General features: G+C 33.7%; 1 protein-coding gene across 3 annotated transcripts in view; it reads right to left on the bottom strand.

Annotated features, from left to right (window-relative positions):
* Positions 1 to 21,465, bottom strand: part of STK31 (serine/threonine kinase 31) — a 92,453-nt gene that overhangs the window by 24,574 nt on the left and 46,414 nt on the right. For all 3 annotated transcript variants that reach the window (XM_012773323.2, XM_012773322.2, XM_076006174.1), the window contains 11 exons: positions 21,009 to 21,131; positions 15,833 to 16,012; positions 15,263 to 15,379; positions 14,116 to 14,235; positions 12,930 to 13,061; positions 11,340 to 11,441; positions 9,585 to 9,665; positions 4,831 to 4,956; positions 4,116 to 4,241; positions 3,845 to 3,931; positions 2,991 to 3,140 (listed from right to left, as the gene is read on the bottom strand). In XM_012773323.2, coding sequence (XP_012628777.1) covers positions 2,991 to 3,140; positions 3,845 to 3,931; positions 4,116 to 4,241; positions 4,831 to 4,956; positions 9,585 to 9,665; positions 11,340 to 11,441; positions 12,930 to 13,061; positions 14,116 to 14,235; positions 15,263 to 15,379; positions 15,833 to 16,012; positions 21,009 to 21,131 — 1,344 coding nt within the window. The remainder of the gene's footprint in view (positions 1 to 2,990; positions 3,141 to 3,844; positions 3,932 to 4,115; positions 4,242 to 4,830; positions 4,957 to 9,584; positions 9,666 to 11,339; positions 11,442 to 12,929; positions 13,062 to 14,115; positions 14,236 to 15,262; positions 15,380 to 15,832; positions 16,013 to 21,008; positions 21,132 to 21,465) is intronic.

Raw genomic sequence — 21,465 nt, forward strand, 5'->3', positions numbered from 1 at the left:
GCTTAGACTACAGGCATGCACCACCATGCCTGGCTAATTTTTTCTATATATATTAGTTGGCCAATTAATTTCTTTCTATTTTATAGTAGAGACGGGGTCTCGCTCTTGCTCAGGCTGGTTTCAAACTCCTGACCTCAAGCAATCCGCCTGCCTTGGCCTCCCAGAGTGCTAGGATTACAAGCGTGAGCCACCGCACCTGGCCTGATATTCTTTTTAAAAACAAATTTCACGAGGGTAAGTGGCAGTGCTATTTTTTAATTCTGAAAATTCTAAATTATGTTTTAAGCTGAAATTCTACAAAGTACTTTACTTCCTTACTTACCATTGTCTAAATCTAACATTTCTAATGTGTCTAAGGATGATCAGCGACAACAGCATGACCCCTGGATTCCGGCAGACCTTGGTTGCGATCCCCATTCTCTCATTTAGTAGGGATTTAACCTCTTTGAGCCTAAATTAATTTGTAAAATGGAAATAACATCCACCTTAAGGAGTTATTGTAAAGATTAAACTATTTAGCACAATGCCCAGCACATATCACTAAGTGTTAATTATCTCTTCTCCACCTACTCTCTTTAGCCTTGCTTTTTAAAGTGTGGTTCAAAAGTCAGGAGCTACAGCATCAACTGGGAGCTTGTCAAAAAAGCATAATATCCAACCCAGAAATGCTGAATAATAATCTGTACTTTAACAAGATTCTCAGATGACTAATATGCACTATAAAGTCTGAAAGGCAATAATCTTGACTTTAGACTACTTTTCAAATTTCTCTGCCCGATTAACGCTTTGATCTGAAGGTAGTACAAAAAATGTAGCAAAAGGTGAGTTTAATCAATAATTCAGAGCAAATAATTTTAACTAAAAATTAAAACAATGTTTTGGGAATAATAACAGGTGACCAATGAGTATAAAAAGGGAAGAGTAATTCTTGGAGTTGTAATATCTAGTTATGCAAATGGTATGCTCAAAGATAAACTGACCAGAATCCCTAAAAGTTGAGAACCTTTAAAACTCATAATTTAATTATTTTTCTTAGGCTGCTATCTTAATTTTCAGATAAATGTTTAAAATAAATATTTCAGCAAATCAATCTGCATAAATCCTGCATGATCCAGCTTTTGATTACAGTTTTACATTTTCTCACATTTTTTGAGCTATAATATGAAAACCATTAAGACTACATAAAGGCCGGGCATGGTGGCTCACACCTGTAATCCTAGCACTCTGGGAGGCCAAGGCGGGCAGATTGCTCCAGGTCAGGAGTTTGAAACCAGCCTGAGCAAGAGTGAGACCCCATCTCTACTATAAATAGAAAGAAATGAACTGACCAACTAAAAAATATATATAGAAAAAATTAGCCGGGCATGGTGGCGCAAGCCTGTAGTCCCAGCTACTCGGGAGGCTGAGGCAGCAGGATTGCTTGAGCCCAGGAGTTTGAGATTGCTGTGAGCTAGTCTGATGCCACAGCACTCACTCTATCCTGGGCAACAAAGTGAGACTCTGTCTCAAAAAAAAAAAAGACTACATAAACACTGGTGGAATTACCCTATGACTTACAGATGACCAAAGTATAAAAGCATTATGACATAAACTAGTCAAAAGGAATTGCTTAGATAATAACAAATGTTGGCAAAGATATGGAGAAACTGGACTCTTTATACATTGTTGATGACAATGTAAAATGATGCAGCCACTTTAGAAAATAGTTTGGCTCCTCAAAAGGTGAAAAATAGAGCTCCATACCATATGATCCAGTAATTCCACTCCTAAGAGAAATGAAAATATGTCCACACAAAAACGTGTACATTAATGTTCACAGCAGCCTTATCCATGATAACCAAAAAGTGTAAACAACCCAAATGTCAAGTAATCAATATATAAACAAAATGTCATATTATCCATGCAATGAAATATTATTTGGCTACAAAAAAAGGAATTACAATCTGATGCTACAACGTGGATGGACTTTTAAAACATTATGCTAAGTAAAATAAGCCAATCACAAAGGCTTCATATTGTATGATTCCATTTACATGAGATGTCCGGAGTAGGCAAATCCACGGAGATAGGAAGTGTATTAGTGGTTTCCAAGGCCCAAGAGGAGGGGGAAGTGGAGAGTGACTGCTAACCAGTACAGAGTTTCTTTTGGGGAGTGACAAAAATGTTCTGGAATTAGATAGTGGTGATCAATGCACACTTTTGTGAATGTACCAAAAACTACTACTGAATTATACACTTTATGATATGTTAATTATATCTCAGTAAAAGTGTGATTTTTAAAGAGAGAATTGCTGATTTAGCCATTCCACACTGTATACAAATTTCAAAACATGTTGTACTCAGTAAATACAATTTTTATTTGTCAATTAAAATAAGTAATTATGGAATTGGTCCCTCATGATCATGTGTATTTTAGGATTGCTTATTCTAACAAAAAAAAAAATATTCACAACTCTTTGTCTTATCTTTGCTATCTCTATAAACTGCCTATTCTGAGGTAATATGGCACCGAATTAACAGGCATTGTAGTTGAATTGGGACTTAAACTAAATGGGAAAGCCCAGGGTTCCTAGGTTTCTAAAAATGTATATTATTAATAAAAAAATATGAAATACGTATATTTAAATTTAATCTCTTGTGGGGGACACCAGTAGAGGCAGGCCAGGAGATAGATGGCCACCTAGCTTTCCTTGCATATTTTCTAATCATTAAATATTTCCTGATGATGACAAAATGATTAATGTTGTCAATGTCATTGAGTATAATGTCAAGTTGCTCCTAAGACTTATGGCTAAAATATGCAATGAAAAAAGTTAGAAACTCTAGTTCCAGCACCTAGTTGATAACAGGTAATTGCTTATAATACATGGCACACCTTAACTGAAGGCACAAATGCTATAATAAATTAGCACATTATGTATAAGTGCTGAACTACTGCCTAATAACATTAAATAAATCTATAACTTATTTATAAAACTATGTTATTTTACCACAGATTTGGTGAAGTCAAAATCTCCAACAATTCCTTGTTCACGGTTTAAAGCAAATACATTGTTCTGATGAAGTGATCCATGAATTATGTCAGCCTTGTGCAATGTATGTAGGCCCTGGGCAACACCTCTCATGACCTTTAAAGCTTCCTATAGATGAGTACAAACAAAAGAAGTCAGGAAGTATGCATATCATTTATTTTAATACCTGAACCACCTTTTCTCTAATTAAAAGACTGTTCGAGAAGTGAGTAAAGGTTCCTCCAAATGAACCTTTAATACGAATACAGCATAGAGAAAGAACTAAAGCCAGATGAAGCCTTGATTATGTAACTGGTGATCTCGTGCGTGTGCGTGTGTGTGTGTGTGTGTGTTATCATATGTATATTCTACAGTCTCTTAAGAAGACTTGGATTACAAATAACAACCATGTAAAGCATCTAGGAAAGAAGAGACTAAAATAGTGTTACTACATAGGAAGAATCAGGTCCTCCTTTATTGTTATTACTAATCCTAAATATACAATGATAAAAATTAAAGCTATCATTTAAGCACTTAAAAAACTAAATGCTATACTAGGCAGTTTATATGCAACACAGTTTAATCACTATAACCTTAGGCTTTGGAAATAGAAAGACCTAATTTCAAACCCCAATTCTGGCAGACATACCCTGTGCAAGTCACTTTAAGCCTTTTTCTCATCTGTGTAACAGGATAACTCATATCACAGAGTTGATGTGACAATTAAATAGAATAACACAAGTCAAAATTTTACATAGTATATAGCATGAAGTATAAATAATATGTATTATTTTCTTATTTAATACATGCATGGAAATAGTGTTTTCACTTACTTCTGAAGTTAAAGGCATACTGGCTTGAATAGCACTCAGGTTTGCCCTAGGATAGTATGGGACCATCAGATAAGCCATAGGATCAGACTAAGAGGCAAAACAGAGAATGTGACTCAAAGCGAAAAATTCTTCAACATATTTTTAATATACATTCTTTCTATTAGGTAATTTTTGCTTTACCTTAAGAAGAATGAATTACTGTTCTAAAACTTGGAGTTAAAACATATTTAAATAAAATGTTTTCTGCAAGAGATTAGCATAAGAACTTTACCTTGCACAAAAACAGGAATATCAACGGTAGTAACCCTGACTCTTCTTTAGCTTCTCTCCAAGCTCTGTGATAGGTGGCTGCTCTCTGAATCGCTCTAGCTTCTGTGTCAACATCCACAGAATAGCCCTTGTGCCAAAACAAAGAGGCACTGGTAATTCCAAGATTAAAATTTCCACTTTAATTATACATCTTCCCAACTTAGTTAAATTACATCCAATTTATTTTTTAAGTTTATAAGTACATTTTCTACCTTCTTTGAAAAATATAATTTAGAAAGTAAATAACAATTCTACCTATAGCTTACTATACATTCTAGAAATGTGTGGCAAGTAAGGCCAACCTAATAATATTATTATCATGATTAATGGTTTCCCAAATCAATGATGAAAAGAAATTAAGGAGTAGAAGCCTGTATAGCCTGAGATTTCAAGGAGAAATGCAATAAAATCAAAAATTTTGAAAGGCTATTGTATAGAAAGTAATAAGTTTACCCAAAATAGGAAAGCAAGTACCTACTATTAAAGATATATTCTACTTAGGGAAATGAGGGAACCTTTAGTAAAACTTAGTTCTAGTAACCAAACTGGAAGTACAATCATCATGCCTATCAACTTATATACTTTATAAAACAAAGTTTTTTTTTCTTTCCTGAAAAGTAACAGTACCACTCCCCTTTATACTACTGAATCTCCCAGAAGGAAGAACTTAGACTTACCTTTAAAAGAATTGTCTGCCCATTAACCTCAGAACATACCAAAGGTCGCTTGCTGCTAAGTTCCTTCATGGGCTCAGCATCAAGAAGATCCCGTTCCAAGCTCATAGTAAAAAGACCACCAGAGTTCTAGGTACAAGTTTTTATTACAGTTGAAAATCCAAAAAATTCCAGCACTTTAAATCATCAACATAATTAGTTACATGCTATTATATAATTGGACATCATCAACCCTACTGGAGAAACCAATAAAATAAAAACATTTAAAGTTTTGTATTTTTCTAGTTCCTGGATCTTGAACAACTCCCAAAGGGTAATCAGCATACATTTAATTGCTGCTATAGCTCTAGAACAGATTCTAGAGATGACTAGGATTAACCACACATGTTTCCTAGAAACCCTAATGTTTACTTGAGAAAACTCATGTTTCCTAAAAATATTAAAATAATGACAAATATAAAGGCAGTTGTAAAACAGGAATGAAAAGTCTAAAAATTATGACTAGGAAATAATTCTAACATGTCTCCCTCTGCGTGGAGTCCTCAAATGTGAAAATGGCTTGCAAATATTTTAATGCTCCTAGATATTTCTGCTACCTTTTAAAAGTAGTAATTATTGGCAATAAAATCTGATAGTCAACATTTTATTTTTTTTTTGTTTCAGAATATTATGGGGGTACAAACATTTTGGTTACAAGCAACGCCTTTGTCTCACCAAAGCCAGGGCTAGAAGCATATCCTTCCCTCATACAGTGTTCCATCTTCATTAGTTGTGAGTTTACCCACCCCCACCTCCATATCTGACCCACACCGAATGAATGTTACCACCATGTGAGCACCTTAGTGTTGATCAGTTAGTTCCAATTTGATGGCAAGTACATGTGGTGCTTGTTTTTCCATCCTTGTGATACTTCACTTCAAAGGATGGGGTCAAGCTCTATCCAGGAAAACATAAGATAACATATGTGCTGGATCACCACTGTTTTTTGTAGATGAGTAGTATTCCACAGTGTACATATACCACATTTTATTAATCCATTCATGTATTGATGGGCATTTGGGTTGTTTTCACATCTTTACAATTGTGAATTGTGCTGCCATAAACATTTGAGTGCAGATGTCTTTTTTATAGAATGTCTTTTTTTCTTTTGGGTAGATGCCTGGTAGCGCGATTGCTGGATTAAATGGTATTTCTATTTTTAGTTCTTTGAGGTATCTTCAAATTCTTTTCCACAAGGGTTGTACTAATTTGCAGTCCTACCAGCAGTGTAAGAGTGTTCCTATCTCTCCACATCCACACCACCATTTGTTGTTTTGGGACTTTTTGATAAAGACCATTCTCATGGGAGTTAGGTGAGATTTCATTGTGGTTTTGACTTGCATTTCCCTAATGATTAGAGATGTTGATCTTTTTTTATATGTTTGCTGTTTATATGTTTTCTATCTTCTTTGGAAAAGTTTCTGTTCATGTCATTTGTCCATTTATTGATGGGATTATTTGACTTTTTCTTATTGATTTTCTTAAATTCTATATAGATGCTTGTCATAGATTCTTAAGTTCTATATAGATTATTATCTGCCTTTTATCAGATGTGTAGAAAGCAAATATTTTCTCCCATTCTGTAGGTTGTCTATTCACTCTGATGAGTTTCCTTGGCTGTGTAGAAGCTTTTTAATTTGATCAGGGTCCCATTTATTTATTTTTGTTGCTACTGTGACTGCTTTGGGGGTCATCTTCATAAATTCTTTGCCTAGGCCAATGTCTATAAGAGTTTTCCCAGGCCGGGCGCGGTGGCTCACGCCTGTAATCCTAGCTCTTGGGAGGCCGAGGCGGGTGGATTGCTCAAGGTCAGGAGTTCAAAACCAGCCTGAGCAAGAGCGAGACCCCGGTCTCTACTATAAATAGAAAGAAATTAATTGGCCAACTGATATATATAAAAAATTAGGCCGGGCGCTGTGGCTCACGCCTGTAATCCTAGCTCTTGGGAGGCCGAGGCGGGCGGATTGCTCAAGGTCAGGAGTTCAAAACCAGCCTGAGCAAGAGCGAGACCCCGTCTCTACTATAAATAGAAAGAAATTAATTGGCCAACTGATATATATATAAAAAATTAGCCGGGCATGGTGGCACATGCCTGTAGTCCCAGCTACCCGGGAGGCTGAGGCAGAAGGATCACTCAAGCCCAGGAGTTTGAGGTTGCTGTGAGCTAGGCTGATGCCACGGCACTCACTCTAGCCTGGACAACAAAGTGAGACTCTGTCTCAAAAAAAAAAAAAATTAGCCGGGCATGGTGGCGCATGCCTGTAGCCCCAGCTACTCGGGAGGCTGAGGCAGAAGGATCGCTCGAGCCCAGGAGTTTGAGGTTGCTGTGAGCTAGGCTGACGCCACAGCACTCACTCTAGCCTGGACAACAAAGCGAGACTCTGTCTCAAAAAAAAAGAGTTTTCCCAACATTTTCTTCTAGAATTCTTAAGGTTTCATGCCTTAGGTTTAAGTCTGCTATCCATTTTGCATTGATTTTTGTGAGAGGTACAGACCCAGTTTTAATCTTCTGCATGTGGTTATCCAGTTTTCCCAGCACCATTTATTGAATAGAGATTCTTTTCCCCAATGTATATTTTTGCCTGCATTTTCGAAGACTAGATAACAATATGGAGGATGTTTTCATATCTGGGTTCTCAGTCCTGTTCCAAAGGTCTGTATCTCTGTTCTTCTGCCAGTAACATGCTTTTTTGGTTACTATAGCCTTGTAGTAAAACTTGAAGTCTGGTAGAATAATGCCTCCCAATTTGTTTTTTTGTTTTGCTTAAGACTGCTTTGCCTATAGGAGGTCTTCTCTGGTTCCATACAAAGCATAGAATTATTTTTTCTAGATCTGTAAAGAATGATGATGGTACTTTGATAGGGATTGCATTAATTCGGTAGATCACTTTAGGTAGTATGGACATTTTAACAATATTGATTCTGATAATCCATGAGCATGGTAGATTTTTCTATCTGTTTACATCTTCTACAATTTCTTTTCTCAGTGTTTCGAAGTTCTCCCTATATATGTCTCTCACCTCCTTCATTAAATATATTACTAGATATTTAATTTTCTTTAAAGCTATTTTGAAAGGTGTTGCATCTTTGATTTGATTTTCAGCTTAATTACTATTGGCATATGTGAATGCCACTGATCTGTGTGCATTAGTTTTGTATCCTGAGACTTTACTGAATTCATTTATCAATTCCAGGAGTCTGTTGGTTGAATCCTTGGGGTTTTCTAGATATAATATCATGTCATCAGCAAAGAGTGAGAGTTTGATCTCTTCTGCTACCATCTGGATGCCCTTAATTCCCCTCTGTTGTCTGATTACTCCGGCAAGGACTTCCAGAACTATGTTGAATCAAAGTGAGATAGTAGGCAACCTTGTCTGGTTCCAGTTCTAAGGGGGAATGCTTTCAATTTTTCCCTATTCAGTATGATATTGGCTGTGGCTTTATAGTATATGGCCTTAATAATTTTAAGGTTTGTCCCATCTATGCCTATTTTGTTAAGAGTTTTTATCATAAAGGTGTGCTGGATTTTGTCAAATGCTTTTTCTGCATCTATTGAGAGAATCATATGGTCTTTGTTCTTGCTTTTATTTATGTGGTGAATTGCATTTATAGATTTGCATATGTTGATAGTCAACATTTTAAATCAAGCTAAGCTATATTGCCATGTAGTTTTAGAAAGAGGAGTTATAGTATTGTTTTATAGGTCTCTTTTTAAACGCCATTATATTTAAGCGTCCCACAATATATATATGAACCTACAAAAAATTCCTAAGCATACATTAAACATCTTAAAGTCATTAATGGGTTCCATAAGCCATGATTCAAACCTTTTACAGTCTTCTACAAGGTACATTAGCATATTTTTTAAATTAATTTCAAGTCCTATATGGCAGTACATACTCACCTGTCCACACTATATGAGACAGTCTCTAAGCTACCATTAAATAATTGCACAGAAAAACTCACATCATTTTAAAGTCTAGTCTCGAAAGACTTTACTGTAATTGTTTAATTCAGGGAACTTAATCTTTTATGATAAACTCACATAGCTATGTAATCATCCTTTCTGTACTATATTTAAGCTATCATCATAGTCTCAATGACAATCTTAATGAATAAATACCTCACCTAATCCCTCATCCTTAGCAGGCAATATAAAACACAGAGCTAACAGATTCTGCTCTGAGAGTCAGAGTTTACCAATGCTGCTCCATACAGCCCCTGTCTAATAAGCTGATCTCCCAGACTGAATCCTGCCTGCCTAGAAAGCCATACCCATTCTCAGCCTCTCTACCTCACTCAACTTCTCTACAATTTTGTTCCAGCCTCCTTTTACTTAAAAGACACATTCTACTTAAATTCTTTAGGTCTAGCAGTATCTTGTTTTTATCCTAACTCTTGAAGCAGCAGTTAAAATTTTGTTTTATCATTTCAAAAACACCCATAATTCAAATAAGTGTCATGCAAAGTACTGAATGAGGGTGAGGAACAGAGAAAACAGAAAATCATGCAAATTAAGATAAAAATAAAAATATGTAGTATGCAAACTATTAAAGACAAGTCTTGAGAAAAATTTCTAATATAAATAAAATCCAAAAAACTCATCAGGAATATTTTTATTCAAAGGATACAATAAATTTAACACTGACACAATTTTAACATCATTGCTTTTCAGCACTCTCTGAAAAGTAGTAATTCTCAAGGAAAACAAAGCTTACCATGTACTTAAGTAATCCTATTTCAGGATGAAGCAGAGGCAGCTCAGGGAACCATTTCTGTGCCAAGCTATTCAGCTTCTCCTAAAGTTAAAAAATATTTTTTATTGTAGATCAATAGATATTCAATTGTGACATGCTGCTCTTCAGGAAAATATAATATACTAGCATCTGCTTTATTACATACCTAATAAGATACATAATCACAGATTTTTGCCTTCTTCAAGAAATATCAAGTGAAAACCAACAAGAGTCACCTTGCATCTAAATTACCATCTTACTAACAGAAGACAAATTACCAATTTTAAACTTTGCATATATACATAAGCACAAATCTTGCCTAAAGTAAAAATCCGCATTTACTTCTAAACTAAAATGAAAAAGTGTAATATACCAGTTTGAATTATAAAACTGTCACTATTTCTCAAAATATTAAGAACACAGTGACTTTTTTTAAATGGCTATGTCATTTAGGAAGAAAAAATCATAAAATCCTTGAGATAAAAATAAATATGCAGCTCTATGTAAGTCACTTTAAAGCAAATGTGAAAACTGAGGATCCTTACAAAAGAAAAATCACTTATCCCATGTTTATTAAGCAAAACTTTTAGATGCTTGTCAAATCTCTAGGAGACAGCTATTTTAATCCAAAGTTCATAAGATATTTACAGTCTGATAATTTTGCTAAATAAAGCATACTTAAAATACCTAATATTTTCATAGTATTTTTAATTTCAAAGCACTATTTCTTAACTAACTTCTTCCTCATAACATCTCTCATACATGAAATACAATATTATTTGCATTTTGAAGAGCAAATACACTAATTTTTCCAAGGTCACAAAAATTAGTGGTAGAATGGAAACTTAAAAGATTTAAGTCCCCACTCCTACCCCAAAACCAGGTAGTCTTATTTTGTTTTTCAACTAAATTATGCTGCTCCACTAACGTTTTCATTGCAATATGATGCTTAAATGATGTTCATATAGATTTTGCATAAGAAAAAAGTCTAGGCCGGTGGAGTGGCTTACACTTATAATCCTAGTACTCTGGGAGGCCAAGGTGGGAGGAATGCTTGAGCTCAGAAGTTTGAGACCAGCCTGAGCAAGAGTGAGACCCCATCTCTACTATAAATAGAAGGAAATTAGCCAAACAACTAAAAATAGAAAAAAAAATTAGCTAGGCACGGTGGCACGTGCTTGTAGTCCCAGCTACCCGGGAGGCTGAGGCAGAGGGATCACTTGAGCCTAGGAGTTTGAGTTTGCTGTGAGCTAGGCTGATGCCATGGCATTCTAGCCCAGGCAAGAGAGTGAGACTCTGTCTCAATAAAAGTAAGAAAGAAAAAAGTCTTTAGGTTTTATGTTAAACAGAAAAAAAATCAATATGCAAAAGTTTATGCTATAATCTTAATTCTAAAAAGAAGTTGAAAAAAAGACAAAAAGGAAGTAAAAAAGTTAATGGTGATTACTACTGTTACCACTGAGTAGGAAAATTACACTGATCTTTTTTTCTTTATAATTTTCTGTAATTTCCACATTGGTACAATGATCATGAAAAATTTTGTCATCAGAAATTAATTTCTAAATTCACATAAACATTATTATGCCAATATATCACCTCTAGCCTATGTTTATAATCTACTTCATAGAATGGGTATTTGAATTCAATTTTTAGAGTAAAATCTAATTTAAACTTTAAAGAATCTAATTTTTAAAACTTTTAAAATCTAATTTAAACTTTAAAGAATCAACTACTCACATATTCTTCTCTCTCATGATAAATTTCCTGGAAGACACTATTGCGTAACTGAGTTATTTCTTGTTTTATTTTTTCAATTTCAGATCCATCATGGTCGTCAGACTTTAATCAGAAAGAAAAAGTAGTTTTACAGGCTTATTAAAGTAGACTACAAATAAATCTTCCTTTAAGAATTAATGCAACTTCTAAAGAAAATTACTCTTTGGTTTCTATGTGTCCTTTAGTGCCTAGCAGACCACAACAGACTCTTCTGACATTTGTTGAATTAACTTAGATCAGTTTATTCTAACAATGACTTTTCTAAAACCTACCAAAAGGAATAGAAAATAAAGACATAAAATCAATTAGATTTTTCTTGTCTCTTAACTTACTGTAGATTTTTTTTATTATAAAGATGGCCAACCACTATCATAAAATAAATGTTAAGAACAGCAACCAGAATCAATCAACACTTATGTGCACATACATAGAAAGTAACATTCGTAGGTGTTGGGCAGGTGGGAGGAAGGAAGAAGGGATGGGTAAATTCACAACTAATGGATGCAGTGCACGCTGTCTGGGGGATGGGCACGCTTGTAACTCTGACAGGACAGTGCAAAGCCAATTTATGTAACCAAAGTGTTTGTACTCCTATAATATTCTGAAATAAAAAAATAGCAACCAGAATACAACTGAATACCCTGAAATTGTTTTCTACATAGATTTGGTTAAAAACAAAACAAAACAAAAAAAGGATGAGTAAACGTGTGACACGTACTAGAGGAAAGATGATGCAGGACTCACAGTAAAATTCCAGTGATAATAAATAAGCCAACTTAAAAGGTATACAATATTTTAAAAGTTAGATTTATCCAAAAGGTGAAAAATTAGACAAAAAAAATCAACTTCCCCATAGCCAAGAACAGAACTGAAAAATTCTTCAACTATGAAATTAGTTCTAGAATAGTCCCCACTCCATTCCAATTAAGCGCTCATAACAGGAAGATAATTCAAGGTGAATTAATACATAATATAGATCTCTTATGTACATAAATTGAATCCTCAAGGGAACATAAAGAATTACCATCTTATTCACAAAATTTCAATCCTAAAGGAGAAGGTAAGCACAGATTAGAGCATCCTAATCCTTCCAGTTCTACTATGATAAGAAAACAACTTAAAATACTTGCAAAAAAATATGTCTGGCCATAAAAAGACACTATGATCTTAAAAATACTTTATGATAAAATTCTGCCTTCAGAGGAGTACCCTATCACCTTCATGTAGTAAGTCTGTATTACAATAGACATTATAAGAGCCCAAACCAAAAGAATATTAAAAATTATTGTAAAATGTTCATATTACTAAAAACCAAGGCACACATATAAAATGTTTTTAAAGAACATTTAATGACATGGGAAAATGTTTATACTATGAATGTAATCTCATTTTTATTTACATAAACAGAAAAAAGATTAAGTATATAAAATAAAATGTGAATGTAATGGCTCTCTTTTTTAAAAGAATGTATTTATGTAATACTTTTATGAAGCAGAGACCGAGTAAAATTAGGTACACATAGAGTTCACTAAGAAACAACTATTTCCTTACTTCTTCCAAATTATTCCTTTCAACCAATTTCCATCTCAGTCGAGCTTTTAAGCTTTTCAATGTCTTCTTAATGGACAGCAAATGATCCACACTGGGGCTCTTATTTAAACATTCAGTAATCTGCTTTTTAAACTGAGAGAAAGAGTGACTATATTTTCAAATACATCAGATGACATTTATTAAACACTTACTAACCATTTATTATTTCTCTATAAAGATTCAACTAGTATTTACTGAGTTCAGATTGAGACACTAAGAAATACCATAATTTTCAACACGACAATTCAACCAACTGATTTCCTAATTATATGTGTTTCTGTTTAGAAGAATATTAGTTCCAGCACTCAAATTAGCAAAGACAGAAGTAATATTTCAAACTGAGACATACTGTGAGACACACGCTATTAGTGTGGAGGAAAAGAGAATTTCCAGTGAGAGTGTAAACTGAAATTATCTTTCCCAAAAGTAGTTTGACAATTACACATCAAGTTTTAATAATGTCTGTTCCTTTTAAGTTATTAATTATAATTTTAGAAATCTGAGAAAATATATATAAAAAATTATGTGCCAAGATATGTATAGTGTTTATGAAAGAAAAAGTTGGAAGTAACCTTAATGTGCAAAACAGATGAGAGGTTAGATAATGTTGTACATTATATAGTGATGGTGATTTAGTAACTCAAAAATGACAGTATAGAAAAATCATTGTTTTAGAAAACATTCATAATATATGAATGAACTATATTAAAGAAAATATCTTCAAAATAGCTTATAATATAATCCAGTGCACATTTTATACATGTGTGTGTATATGTATGTATGTATGCATGTATGTCATCACCCAGAAAGGAAATACTCTGAAACTATCTCTTAGGCTAAGAGGATTATAAGCAATGTTTTTATTTCTTATTATCTTTCTGTACATATCAAATTTTCTACAGTAAACTTGTATAGACAGAAAGAAAATAATAAAGGTTATGTTCTTAACATAAGAAAATCAAAGATTTAAGACAATAAGAAACAACATTTACATCAACAAAAATCACCATTTCCAGTTTATTTCCTGATAGTAAATTCTAGCAACAAGAAATAATTTCATGAGTATTAAACTATGTGAGAAAAATTTAAGTACTAAAAAATTCAAAGCATCAATTTATAAGACCAATAACAGAAAGCATAATCCAACCTCAACACTGTCCTTGTACTTAGATTGTACTGTGGCAATGAGCCTTTCCTCTGAACGGATCTTTTGCAGTACTTGACTATATGTATTTAAAATGATCTCCTTGTCTGCATCACCGTGCTCCTAAATTAAATCACACACATGGAATTATACACAAAGGAGTATCCAAAATAGTTAAAACCTTCAATAACAATGGCTAAACTTCAAAATTATGCCTTTGACAAATTTCTATATTCATTTGAGAATATTTCTTAAATACAAATTTTTCTAGACAGGAGAGAGATTGATATCAAACATGTTCATATGGGAAATTTTACCCCTATTCCATTATCATTCCCAAAGCTGTCTGAAGTAGAGTGTTAACGGAAACCAGGGATATTAATGTGCTAAATATAGAAACTAAACAATATACAGAACTTGAACATTTTATTGTTTAAAAATGATCTGTTAACAACCACTTCTAAAATCATATCTGACAAAACCATATAAATCAGTACTATTTAACAATATGAAAATGCATAATGTATTTTTAATGCCAATATGAATAAAATTCTAAGAAGTAAAAAGCAAACACATAAAATGACAAGTATAACCACTGAGACACTGGAAAGCAGCCTGAATAACTGGGAAAGAGTCCCAATGAGAAATGTTAAAATTACAAAATACTCTTTGGAGGAGCTACACTAACTTTTACTTTGACACAGCAACACAGAATATACACAATAGAGGAAGGGGACTACTAATCAATCTTGTGCGTTCACTTTCAGAGCTTTCCCAGATTTTATTTCAAGTTTTCACAAACTCTAAGGAGTTGTTTCTTATAGTCATTGATGAACTCAAGAATTAAGTGATATAGAAAGCTGATCCACTCTAATTAAGAGGAGTTTTCCTGGAATTAAACATAAGATTTTATATTTTTAATGTGAAATGTCCTATTAAAATGAAAACACCACCTTATGGAAGAATAAAACTGCATTGGGTTTGGATTAGAACTTGACCGTGTTACTCTTTCAAACAGACATATCAGGAAAGCTAAAACCAGTCTTACTACTAACTAGCAAGAGAAACCATATTATTGCTTAACACTAACTAGCAAGAGAAGTCATATTGCGTCAACAAAAAAGTAATAATAAAGGATATCAGTACTTACAATCAGAGATACTTCTAGCTCTTTGCAGACACTTGACTCAGTCTTCTCTAGGATTTCATCAATATTACTAATTGTGTCTTCAGAGTTCAGTGATTCTTCCACAGATAGATCAAAAACCTCATTTGGAAAAATAAAAACATGAAGTATCTCATTTGGTTAATTCAATTAGGATTCACTGTTCCTTTATACCTGAAGCAGAGCATTACGCTATACCCTGGGTAATGTAGGGGAAATAAGAATGCAGAAAAAAGATACAGTGCCTCCTAAACTTATATACCAGAAGAAAAAAAGTACATATACATGAGTGGTTAAGAGAGGTTGAAAGGACAATCCAGAGGAAAAATATGAGAAAAAACAAGGACAAGACCAAGATGGTGTTTTTCGAGACTAATAACAGAAGCAGTCTGAATAAAAGCTAATAAAGAAACCTGACTGCTTAAGTGGCAAGTTTAAATCTGATATGTAGGAGGTAGACAATGTCAGCTCTCGAACAAGGAAGAGAGATGATTTAAAATACATATATTCCCTGGTCTGTGCTACAAATACCCCCTGAGCAAGAGCTCTTATTACCTTTAAGGTTCTCTGGAACCATGCCACAAGACGCTTTAAGGAAGCCTCTGTTTCACTTCTAACATTGGTGAACTCCTGTCTTTTTTCACATTTCCAGTCATAAAATTCCTTAAGTATTTCTTCAGAATTTGTTCCTTCTTTGGCCTGTCCATACACTGCTTCTAAAGAGGTTGACAAATCCTGCAGAGAGATATACTTCTGTTTACTAAAGTTTATTAACTGCATCTTAGGATTGAAGCACTGTGCTAGGATCCACGAGGCAGAAAAGCAGTATGCTGAATCCCCATTCTTGAGAATTTTATAGTAAAACTTAGAATCATTACATAGAGATGAAAACACAAAACTACCTAGAAAGTGATTTATTTGGATCATAATAATAAAAATTTATTTAATGAATTAGTTACAAATAGAAAACTTTGAAGTCTTAAGTTTTTAATTAACTAGAAATTGCCCTCTTTTCCCTAACTTTAAATAAGAAATCACTATTGTTTGTCCTGACATGAAAGTTTCCAAGACTTACTGCTAGATAAAAATAAAACATACACCAAAATTATAAAATAATGCCAATCAAGTAAAGACATTAAACATATATTTGTATAGTCACATGTCACTAAACAATAGGGCAATGTTCTGGATAAAAAATGCATTGTTAGGCAATTTTGCTGTCATGTGAACATCACAGAGTATACCTACACAAACCTAGATGGTATAGCCTACTACATACCTAGGCTATCTGGTATAACCTACTACACACCTAGGCTATCTGGTATACCCTATGGTTGCTAGGCTACAAACCTTTACAGCATGGTACTGTACTGAATACTGTAGGTAACTGTAACACGTTGGTAAGTATTTGTATATCTAAACATAGTAAAAATATGGTATTATAATTTTATAGGAACACCATCATATATGTAGTCCGTTGTTAACCAAAATGAGATTATGTGGCACATGACTGCACTTAAAAGTACTTTTTAATGACCTGGAAAATACAAGAGAAGCAGCCAGCACAACCTGCTGAATCTCTCTAGGAATTACACCCTAGAAATGCTACAGAGACTAAAGTAAAGCTTCTATAGATTCCAGAAATTTTTACCACGAAACTCTGAGAAACTCTTGGAAAGGTACTGGATGGTTGGTGCTCAGCACTGAATTAATATATTCCCTTCAAGTGGGAGGCGGCCTATACCACGACATAGAATAACCTATGGGTAAAGAGAACCTTCTTCCTAGGCCCTTCTCTCTCCCTCACATTGGGAAGAAAAGTAGCAGTACCAGCAAGAGGCAACAGTTTATACAAGTACAGCAGAAGAACACAGATGATGTAAAAACTGATAACTAGTACAGAAGAGGTGGCCAGTCCCTGAGCATTCTCTTTATTTCCCTTTTCCCCTGAGTACCTGGTAGCATTTACACCTAAGGGTGATAGCTCCTGGAAAACAGCAGTGGCTGACGTAGAGGAAGTAGGTGGGCCACTACAGAGTTGGACCATCCAGAAGAGAAGCAAAGAGGGAGTAGTTAAGCCCAGATTGCAACACCAGAAGCTCAGCACCCCAAGAACAAACCCATTTTACTCCCAAAACCCAGCTGAAGTCTTAAAAGTTGTGATCCAGGCTTTTACTCCTCTCCAGGTCCTTCACACAACTACACAACAACACAGACTGAGGTAGCTTATAGTTCTAAGGGAATATGAGATCTTAAGGAGAGGTAAAGAGGAGAATGAAATGTGTAAATAACACAAACAACTTGAAAGTATAACAAACTAAGCTACCTTACAAAAAGGAAGCAAAAATCAGTAGCCCAGATAACAGTGAGAACTCAAAAATAAGCATAACAAATGCTCTCAACAAAAAGAAAGCATACTGGAAACATAAAGTCAAGTACTTACAAGTAACAACCAATTGAACATATTAGGTATGAAAGAAATAACCTTTGAAACAAAGAGCATAATGGATTGGCCAAATGGCAGAAGGGATACAGCTAGAGAACCAATTAAGTCAAGAATCCCTCTAAAAATACACAGATAGGGAAAAAATTATTTTAAAAAACCAGTTTAATAGAATATGTAGATGAAAAAGTAGAGGTTTAAATATCTATCAAACAGAAGTCTCAGAATGAGAGAAAAATTAAATGTGGGGACTATCTTAAGAAATAATTATCTGACCTGGTGCGGTGGCTCACGCCTGTAATCCTAGCACTCTAGGAGGCTGAGGCAGGTGGATTGCTCAAACTCAGGAGTTCGAAACCAGCGTGAGCAAGAGCAAGATACCCTATCTCTACTAAAAATAGAAAGAAATTAATTGGCCAACGAAAAATACATAGAAAAAATTAGCCGGGCATGGTGACACATGCCTGTAGTCCCAGCTACTCGGGAGGGTGAAGCGGATGGATTGCTTGAGCCCAGGAGTTTGAAGTTGCTGTGAGCTAGGTTGATGCCATGGCACTCTAGCCAAGACAACAGAGTGAGACTCTGCTTCAAAAAAAAAGAAAGAAAGAATTATCAAATATTTCCTAGAAATATTTAAAACCTCAAACTTAATTGGCTCAGATTAAATCAAACTTAAATATGTTTTGGTGCAATTTAAGAACAAAGTCAAGAGAAAATTTTAAAGCTTGTAGGGGGTAAAAAAAATCACAGAAGAACAAAGATTAGACTGATATCAACAATTACGGAAATAAAGAAGACAATGAATTATTACTGTCAAAGACCTAAAGGAAAAATGGCCTTATTTTATAGCCAGCTAAAAAGTATTTATATGTGAGATTCAAATAAAATATATCCTGAAACTATATTGCCTCACAAAGTCAACTACACAAAGACTTCTTTGAAAGCATTCTCAGAGAAAATACTCCAACACATAAAGCCAAGATATCTTGTTTGATAAAACAAGATATCTTACCATGAAATAAGAATGAGAAAATAACTGTAAAGTTTATTAAATTAAGCTATCATACACAATATTCACAACAACTTGTAACTAAAATCCTACACAACAATTGTAGTTGGTTGGTTTTTGAGAGGGAGGTAGAGACAGAGAGGGAAGACACTAAAGGCAAATGAGAATGTTCTAAAGTATCACAGGTGGAAGGAGAAAAAAAAACATGATAAACAGAAACATAAAAATAAGATCTAAGAAATAAGTTCTAATGAAACAGTATATTTATGTAAATTAATTAAGTTACCAATCAACAGACAGATTTAGAGATTGGGGTCTTTGATAACCAGTACAGAAATGTCTCTAAAAATTGGATACAAAAGGTTAAAATAAAGGTTGAAAGAAAAAAAAGATACATAAAACAAATTTTAACCAAAAAGAAAGGTGGGATAGAAATTTAAAAAGGAAACAAAATAAAATTTTATCCCAAAACAACTTAAGTGAAAAAATAAGGTTACACAGTAGTTAAAAAGAAAGCATATTTTAAAATATACTACAATCATGAATACATTAACACCCAATAATACAGCAAGTAAATACTCTGAACTGAAAGAACTACAGGAACAAACATATATATATAACAAAAATATCTCAAAGACTGAACTATTGATCAGAGCAAAAACTATGCAAAGATAAAAAAAATTAAAGATATATATATATATATTCATAACTACCCACCAAGAAAACCTAGAATACTTTTTCTTTTTGAACTTAGGAGGCACAACCACATACTGTAATCCACAAAAGAAGTCTTAATAAATGCTGAGGAAGTCAGAAATCATGAACCTTAATTTCTTTTACTGACCTTCATTATATTTCTTAAGTACTTGAAAAATACAAATTATTTCTCTGCAAAATAAAGAAAAGTTTAATGAATATTTTGGTAACCTGGGGAAATACTAGAAATGGAGGAAAGACAGATAAGGCAAAAATTCTTCTAACACTAAATTTTAAAAATAAAAGAGCTTTAAAGATAATCTTGGTTGCAGACCCTCAACCTATATTTACTAACAGTGAGAACAAATAGGCCTTTTAAGAGTAAGGTAGAAGTTGCACTGTAGAAAGGTAAATTCTTTCTACATTACTGCCCTTTATATGTAAGGCTTAACTTCACCACGCTGGAAGAACTTATAGTATATTTATGCCATTCCATTTAAGAAAATATTTCAAACCAGGGTTCCAATGGTTCCTAAACCATATACAGTGTCCTGAAAAATCCAGCTTTACCCAAGGGTACAAAAAGAGACAGTGCCCAGATATCCCAAAATATCCTCTTCTCCAAATTTCTAGCAAGTTAATTCCCCGCAGTCCAAAACAAAATGGATAACAGGTACTGGCCAACTTAGCGCTAGAGTTACTGACAAAAGCAGTAAAAATTCAAAGATACATAAAAAGTAAATGATTAGAAGAGAAAGGTTTATTGTTTCCAAATGGCAAGACCACATAAAAGTTCAAAAAGTATCAAGAGACAAATGAGAACTAAAAGAGTTGAGCAGAGTTGCCAGAGAGACATAAATATATAAAAACCAATAATAGTTCTTTTATTCCATCAAAAAATGGAAATGGAAAGATAATATTCACAAAAGCAATCAAAAGTATAAATATCTAGGAATTAAATGAAGAAGATAATGCATTAGGACTCTTAGAAGAAATTTTAAATATTAAAGGACAAAAAAAGATCTGAATAAGTAGAGAGAAATACTATGGTATTAGACGACATAACACTGTCATGCTCATTCACCCCAAATTAATGTAATTGCTGAGCCAGCAGAACAGGGCATCATATAGCTATTGTATTTTAGCCTGTAATCACACCAGGAGAGAAATTTCCCTGATCATGCAGCCTAAAAGCCCTATAACTCAAGGATCAGGGTCCCTTCTCCCCCTAACACTGGTATATAGCCACACTAGATTTTTTGCTAAAATGCAATGGGCAACAGTGACCCACATGCCTGCTACTGCTTCTATCTCTATGAGTTTCCCCAATGAATACTGCTCTAGCAACCTGGAGTGCATGGCCATTTTACCTTATTTGCAGGATAGAAACACATATGTATACATAAATACTAAATATATTACTATCAACTTTTAATTCCATTAAAAAGAAATTAGAATTCAGCAAAGAAAAACTTTTGCCACCATTACAGTACTATCTGAAATCTAAAGGTATATGCTAATCTTATCTCTTAAATAATAAACTTATATTTAATATATATTTAATATAGTTTTAAAATTCTAACCTGCAATGTTTTTAAGCGTTTATTAAGAGGTAACTCATCTACATCCAGAATAAAAACTTCAACTGCCATGCACAGCTTCTGTTGCACTTCATTTCTTTGGGCAATCAAAATATTCCCTTCACTCTGGAGAAAGAAAAAAAGAACAACCATAATTAATATATCATATATAATATGATATATAATATTTTTACACATTCACCTGCATGAAAAAGTGAACTAAAATTTAACATTACATTTTCCAAATATAGTAAAATTCAGTACAAATAGTTCTCTCCTTAGATCACCAAAATGACAAAGAATTTCCTTTCCTTCAATTAAAAATAAAACATTTAAGTTCAACAATCCTGCTCTACTAATCTTTATTTTTCCCATTATTTCTACAACAATGAAGTTTTTGTTTTTCTTTGAGAAAATTATACAAGTTCCTATCACTTACACATTGCCTTCTCCTCTTATC

Source organism: Microcebus murinus, chromosome 9 (genome assembly GCF_040939455.1).
Source record: "Microcebus murinus isolate Inina chromosome 9, M.murinus_Inina_mat1.0, whole genome shotgun sequence".
Taxonomy (NCBI): domain Eukaryota; kingdom Metazoa; phylum Chordata; class Mammalia; order Primates; family Cheirogaleidae; genus Microcebus; species Microcebus murinus.